This window comes from Megalopta genalis, chromosome 13 (assembly GCF_051020955.1).
Source record: "Megalopta genalis isolate 19385.01 chromosome 13, iyMegGena1_principal, whole genome shotgun sequence".
Classification (NCBI taxonomy): domain Eukaryota; kingdom Metazoa; phylum Arthropoda; class Insecta; order Hymenoptera; family Halictidae; genus Megalopta; species Megalopta genalis.
This window is the reverse complement of record NC_135025.1, coordinates 3,781,007-3,788,483: the sequence shown is the minus strand read 5'-3', so window position 1 is coordinate 3,788,483 and position 7,477 is coordinate 3,781,007. Positions and strand designations below refer to the sequence as shown.

Genomic DNA, 7,477 nt, shown 5'->3' with positions numbered 1-7,477 from the left:
ACAGCTATTATTATATTCTACAGCTCATATTCTACAGGGTGTCCCAAGAATGTCTCGCGATCTGAAAACGGGGGATTCCCGAGGTGATTCGAAGGAACATTTTCGTGAACGCCGGAACGACGCGCGCGTTAAATATTTTCCCGGCACCGCATCGAAACACAGAGCAAGTACATTTTCCCCCGGTTTTTCAGCGAAGCCAGAGCCCGTCTTCTTCTCTTTGCCGTTCCCCGGTTCCTTTGCATCTATAACTGTTATTTTCTTTTGTACTGTAATTATCCTTTAACTCCCCATCTGCTTGCGCCCTATTCATTCGCAAATCTTCCTTTTCCAACTCTTAGCGTCCGTGTTCATCTTCTGTGAATGAGGAGCTCGGCATGCTCGCTTGCTCCCCCGACGAAAGGAGAAACGTTCAGGCACCGGGCGATTACTGTCGGAACGGCATAGAAGCATGGCGAAAGGTCACGGCGGTGGGGGCAGCGTATAATTAAACCAGGTAATGTCTGAACATTAGAGCAGATGATGACGTCATCAAATCCTCAGCCGCCCCGAAGAGCAACCTCTATCCACGGAAATTTGCCGTCTGCGCAGCCCTCGACCAGGCTACAAAACGAGATTCCCCGGAATTACCATCATTATTCTTCCCCGCTCCTCGCCGTCCCTTCTACACCCGCCACGCTTTCTTCCCGCGCGACTTAATATCCTTTCAATTAAAAAGCTACGGTAAGAGAGCAACAACGCCGTGACACGGGTCGGATGTATCGAACGGGAATGTTAACAACGCGTCGAATAATTCTGTGTTTTACGATGCTTTTGGGGTGGACGGATTGGAACGGGAATATTTAAGACGATACGTACCGGCTGAGATATCATGGAGATTTTATGGAGATTTTATGGAGATAACGGTAAATGTGTTTTCTTATTTTTCTTTTTTCTCTTTGCGTGTCGGAAATAAAGTTCGTTTCGCCTATTGTGCCTCGCGATTAGATCATTGTGAAATGATATTGTGGATATTTCAATTTGCACATTTTACTGTTATTATTTTACTGTCCTACTTTATATATTAGGAGCGAGCGATAACAAAAATCGAGGCGGAGAAACAAACGAATCAAAATTCATCGGAATACCGATCGAGAACGGACGCGTAAATAATTTGCATGACGCGGAACAACAATTTCTCGAAGTATTTACAAGGGTTGTAAATATATCGATTAGAAGATTCGGGTATATATTTTCCGAGCCCTTTTATGACAACTTGGTCATTGAATCCCAGAGTCTTCGCCACTGCCGTCTAAGCAAAACTTTCCAGACAGTTTCTTCGTTCCTATTTATCGGTATCATCGCGTCGGTTTCTTTCATCTTCTTTGGTCTTATCCGTTCTTTTGATCTCGTTTCTCGAGCTCGCCTCCCATTCTTGAATTCTCTTTTCATTTTCCTTCCCGTCGAATACGAAGCAAAAATCCGGCTTTCTTCACATTTTCTCCAGATCATGTTGCAATGTAATTTATTTCTCGGGTCTTGAACGCAATGACTCGGCTAATTTCTTTCGAGATAATTATATTTAATTGTTAGCATTATTTTTAAAACTGTTTCGATTCCACCTTTTTAATATCTGTCTCGTTGTCGAAGCGTATTTGTTCGGGCTGGAGTCTAAAATTAATAAGCGTAGATACTTACTGTGCTTCAATTATTGTGCTTCAATTACTGGGCTTCAATTACTATGCTTCAATTATTGTGCTTCAATTACTGGGCTTCAATTACTGTGCTCCAATTACTATGCTTCAATTGTTGTGCTTCAATTACTGGGCTTCAATTACTGTGCTTCAATTACTATGCTTCAATTATTGTGCTTCAATTACTGGGCTTCAATTACTGGGCTTCAATTACTGTGCTCCAATTACAATGTTTCAATCACGGTGCTTCAGTTGCTGTGCTTCAATTACCGTGCTCCAACTACTGAGCTCCCTTCCTGAATACCGAGCCTCGATAACAGTACACTCGTCGAGCACAGCTAACTCATTGAAGATAACAAGCATTAATTTATTATTAATTCAATGAAATAAATTCATCGAGCAAGCTCGCCCTAAACGCATCTTCGTAACCGCAACGATCGCGAATTAAACAATTTGGAATACGTCGTCGTCTCGACTCGCGTTCTGTAACACATTCTATACCAAAGGAACGTAGTCTCGTCGAATTATCCGCCGATAAAAATGCTCTCAGTGCGCGGACATTTTTAATTGTCCCCGGGGAATCTTTTATTCGCGCCGGGGAAAGGAGCTAAATACTTTTCATTTTCGGAGGTGTTCCTAAATCACGGCCGCTCTAGGACGTAACGTAGAGCGGAAATTCGTCCTCGACCGTAATTTGCACGGATCGCGGACCAAACTGCTGGAACATGAAAACGCTCGGCTGCGCCGCTACCCCTGTGAAAAGGAAGGGTGGGAGGATAAAATGTCACGCAGGCTGAAGCGCATTACCATACGCTACGACCGTGGAACATATATAAGACTGCCTGTTCGGACGGAGGGCCCAAATTAATTATTCTGTAACAACTTCGAATGAGACTCGCTCTCTCCGTGCTCTTTCTCCGTATTCCATCTGACTTCTCCCCTCTGTTTCTCGTTGCGACCTCATTGTGTTCCCACTGTCTTCGTGCTGCCGCTCTCTCTCTCTCTCTCTCTCTCTCTCTCTCTCTCTCTCTCTCTCTCTGTTACCTGGAATCTTTGTCTTCCAGTCAAAATTCACCTTTTGCTAATTACGCCTGCGGATCAGATATTGTGATATCGCGAATCAGAGCGACGACGAAAAGAGAAACGCTACGTACAGCAATGTCTCTCTAATTGACGCTCGGATTGTCCAGAAAAATGGACAATTTTGGAACAGGAGATACGATTATTCGAGCCTTGCGGTTCATTTTGATAGTTATAAATTGTCCACAATTATAAAAATGAGCCGCAAGGCTCGAATAATCTCCTCTTCCCAAATTATCCAATTTAGTGGACAATCTGAGCGACAGCAAGGGAGACATTACTATATTCGCTTGTCCATAGTTCACTTTGGGAGAAGTAAAATTTTTATTGTTCATCTCTTCGCACGAAAATTTGTTAAGATAACGAACGGTTCGCTCGACAAATTCTCCTGCGAAAAAGACAACAATAAACGTAGAAGAAATCGTTGCTATAGACCTCGCACGATCAAAGGATTTCAATTATTCGGGCGCAGATCGCGATTATAATGAGTCAAAAATTCGTTTAGGTTTTTTATTTCGACGGGAATTGTATTCCGATCGCATATTATGCAGGGTTTTCCGTAAATCTACATCAAAACAACGATTGTTACGCGACGATTTTTCTCGTCTCGATTGCAACTGCTATAAATAAATAAATAAACAAACATATAAATATATAGCGGTTCTCTTTCGTCTCGTGGCCCAAGCGGAACTGTTATCCAGTGGGAGAACAGAGCGAGCGCGGTTTTCTATTAACGCGGAGGGTAAAATCGCGGCGAGTTTGTAGAACTAACAAGAAGCCGGGCACCGGCTCCACCGAAACCCCCGCAACGTTTCCGATTCTAACAGAGAGAAGAGACATATTTTCCGGTGGATGCAAAGGCAGCCGGTGTTGGGTTGCAGACAGAGAGTACCAAGTGTGGTTGGTCTGCGGGTTCACGCGGGAGCAGAAGGGGTTGTGGGGTCCGGGGGCTGTTCTAACCTAACAGTCGTCCGCTTTGCTAGCGATCGACAGTGACAAACGGGTCAGTGGAGCGGGAAACGTTTATCCCCGGTATTGTGGATCGTAATCCTTTCTGCGCGGAGAACTTTGAAGCGTGGCAGAAAGAAAATGGCGGCTCCCTTAAAGCGTCGTGGCCGCCTAAGAAAAACAATTTTTCGAACCGGGCGTCGGCGTTAGCGGCCATTGTGCCGAGAATCGTCGACCACTGCCAACGGAATTTAACGTTAATGCGAGATATAAATAATGCGCCGTCTTTGTACTACTTTTATACTAAAAAAACCCAACGACGGCTTTGAACTACTAGATCAAAAATGGAGCCAAGCGTTCTCGTGCGAGGGACGATTGGTCGAGTTATTCGGAAACAGAAGGTTTTCTACGTTCAATTCCCTGTCTGGTGCTCGATCAGCTCGATTTCTTGCTCTAATTTATTGCCCAGTACATGTACAGACCAATGAATCCTCCCAGGGACTACAAATCTTCGACGAAAAATAGAAAGGGGTAGAACGAGCTCCGCGAAAAAAACGTCAAACGCAGCCACTAAACGATGCGTGTTTCTTTCGAAGTAGCATGTCGCGAGGGAAATAACTCTTCCTTCTCAAAAGAGAGGAATCACGAGGGTCGGGGAGGGGGAGGGAGGGGGAATACAGTAAATTCTCCCCAATTGACGCCCAGATTGCGCACAGAAATGGACAATTTAGGAGGAGGAGATACGATTATTCGATTTATTCGTTTTATTCATTTTACGTCGATTTTTTGGCACAACCTTGGCATTATCTTGCGGCTCGTCTTTTTGCACAATCCGAGCGTCAATTAGGGAGAATTTACCGTAATTGCGAAGCCTGGTGGTCCGACGACGAAACCGTGGTACGAGACGGTCCAGAATCTGCGCCGAACTGCTGTGCAAGATGCGATGTAGCTTCTTCCCTCCAGTTTGCTTTTGTATCTTATAAAACCTTGTCGTTCAAGTCAAGCGAATGTGTCCTCCCGCATAGTTGGACAACTATGGCGTTTGTGTTGCGCGCAGAGGAGACAGTGTCAAGTTATTTGCGTTCCTGCGCCGACTTTGAAGTTACGGGGATCCCCGATATGCAAAAAGGTAATAGTTTCCGTAAGTTCTACAACGCGTCATAAAGTTTCGCTGTTTCTATACGTGGCCGCCGTTCGCCGACCGCGAATATACGAGGCGTAATTTCCGAGATAAACGGCTGGACAGGTGAAACGGTGCCTAACGTTGTCTTCTTCGTCCTGTAACCATGGACGAACGGTACAGTAAATTCTCCCCCAATTAAATATCGGAAACTAAATGGTGCATTGAGAATATTTGTACTCCGAGTGCGACATCTTGAACAGAATAAATATATGTTCATGAAAATTGTCTCGCAATTCATAATATGGCAAGTTGTTACCGAATGAATTGTTGCTGAGCGAAGAATACGAAGCTTACGCTTGTAACAGATACCATTTTATTCGGAAATTTTCCGTCAATTACACCGTCTTGTTCGCGCCGCGTTTTGCATTCGCAGACAACTTCCCTTTGTGACTTTTATCCTGAAAATGAATATACTTGTAAGTGTTGTGTCGATGTTATGTCAAGATTGTACAAGTTGTCCTAAAATTATGGTGCTTCCGGGAAATGAGGGATTCCTGAGATCATTCGAAGTAACTTTTTCCTTTGCAACATTTTTCTACGCGGCTTGGTTTACGAGTTATTAACGAAAAACGCTGACCAATCGGAGAACGAGCGCTGCCGGCGCTCCGCCTTTGCAGCCAATGCCGCGACGCTCTGGCCGTCTGGCGCAGTGGCAGTGGTCGCGAGGGCGGAGCGCCAGCTGATCTCGCCTCTCATTGGACACTGTTTTTCGTTAATAACTCGTAAACGAAGCCTCGTAGAACATTTTCGCTAAGGAAAAAGTTATTTCAAATAATCTCAGGAACTCCTCATTTCCCGGACGTGCCATAATCTTGGGAAACCCTGTATACACATTATATATAGTTTATATAACCATGACATAACCTGAAGCAGTGAATAAATAGCTCAATTAAAAATGAAGCGCATTTGCTACTGTTAAATTACTCACGTATTTCGCTAAAGCATGGAGCGCTTGCGTAACCAACGTCAACATCTCGACTTCCATAAACTGACGAGCTGTAACTGTCGTCGACGACAATGATCTCGAATGATCGTACAACGATGCGATCGATTGGAGCAAGAACGCCAGAAACGCCAATGACGCCAGCACGCTCAAAGGATCAAAAATTCTAGGAAATAAATCGAGTTGAATGTGAAAAATTGAATAGGCGAAATCGAGCATTGTTCGTCTCGGAGTGCACTTACGGATAGTAGGCAGGAGCCATAGACGTCTGAGTCGCCTGACCGGTGTAATAACTTTTTCTTTGGAAATCGGCGAATATGTCGTTGAATCCTGGGAACTTTATCCCGAAAAAAAAATAATAATAAATCGTGGACCAAAAGTAACAGTTATCTGATAAATTCAAATTGAAGTATCTAATCGTGAAATATAAAAGAAAATTTCAATTTTTGGTTACAAACAATCAATTACGATTGACCGAGAAATGGTTTCGTTGCCAATAAATCATTTTTTGTACTGCAAAGAATTTTAAGAAGTTGCTTAATCCTTGGCCTAAACATACAACTATTATTTATGGCTGAAAACATTTCAATAAAAATAATAATTGTTCTGGAATCTTTCTTTCGTATCGATTAAAACTAGACTGCGAATTTATGCTATTTACATAGAAAAATGTCAAGCTTATGTTAGAAGGTTTTTAAAATATCCTTAATGTCTATTCAATTTATCGAATTCATCGGCAGAAGAAATATAATTTAACTGAATTTCAGTCTCTTACAATCGATTTAGGAAATTCGTATTTCGAGCAGAGAGATCCGCAATCTAATTACAACAGTTATGGTTCCCGTACTAAACTGATCCTCTTTCCCAGGGAGTGTTACAGTTCAGCGGACAACGTTTCGGAAATATTACGTACAGTTCTGGAAGCAACTGGATAAAGCTTCTGCGTGTCGAAACTATTCGCTGTGCGAGCAGCGTTTGTCAACGCGCCGCAACAAATGGATCCGAACAGCCCGGCGATTACCAAAGTCTTCAACATCCTTCCGTCAGAGAATTCCCGGGCGCGTTCGATGAATTTGGCACAACGTCGTCGAGAAAAAAACTTTGTCGTTAACACCACTTTCGATTGTTTTATTCCTGTGTGCGCCGAATCCGACCGACGATCGCTGGCTCTCTCTTCCCGACGTTCCTCTTTCGAATGCAACCATATATTTATAGTTTCCGAGACGCATTCGTCCGCACGTCATCTCGTTATACGCTCCACATACTCGTCACGCAGCACTTTCGTAACTCTTCTGGAATAAAATGTGCAGAAATTGTGCGCTTCCTCTGTAACGAGCGCGTGGAACGCGGTGTAACGAACGAATACGGGGTACGGTAATGTCTCTCTAATTGACGCTCAGATTGGCCACGAGAATGGACAATCTGGGAAGAGGAGATACGATTATTCGAGCCTTGCGGTTCGTTTTTATTGTTGCCGATTGACAACTATTATAAAAATCGAGGCGCAAGGCTTATGTCCACATTAATTACTTTTAAGGTTATGTAGAAATTCTGTCTAATTGCTCTGCTGGACAATTCGGGGAGAGGAGTTACTATTATTCCAGCCTCGTGGCTCACTTTTATAGATTCTGATTGACAACTATTATAAAAACG

At 43.5% G+C, this 7,477-nt stretch overlaps 1 protein-coding gene across 1 annotated transcript; it reads right to left on the bottom strand.

Annotated features, from left to right (window-relative positions):
• Positions 1-5,171: 5,171 nt before the first annotated feature.
• On the bottom strand, positions 5,172-7,100 carry LOC117224331 (uncharacterized). The gene is made up of 4 exons (XM_033477166.2): positions 6,738-7,100; positions 6,067-6,161; positions 5,810-5,990; positions 5,172-5,279 (listed from the first exon to the last, which is right to left on the bottom strand). Exons 1-4 carry the CDS (start codon positions 6,858-6,860, stop codon positions 5,217-5,219), a joined length of 462 nt encoding a protein of 153 aa, XP_033333057.1. The 5' UTR covers positions 6,861-7,100; the 3' UTR covers positions 5,172-5,216.
• Between the last annotated feature and the right edge of the window lie 377 nt (positions 7,101-7,477).

What these genes read in the sequence shown, in the direction of transcription:
- LOC117224331 (XM_033477166.2), bottom strand. Translation starts at nt 6,860, where the DNA reads ATGTTGAAGACTTTGGTAATCGCCGGGCTGTTCGGATCCATTTGTTGC. An exon ending in ATGGCTCCTGCCTACTATCC is followed by an intron (nt 5,991 to 6,066) that starts GTAAGTGCACTC and finishes TTTATTTCCTAG; the next exon opens with AATTTTTGATCCTTTGAGCG. An exon ending in TCCATGCTTTAGCGAAATAC is followed by an intron (nt 5,280 to 5,809) that starts GTGAGTAATTTA and finishes ATTCATTTTCAG; the next exon opens with GATAAAAGTCACAAAGGGAA.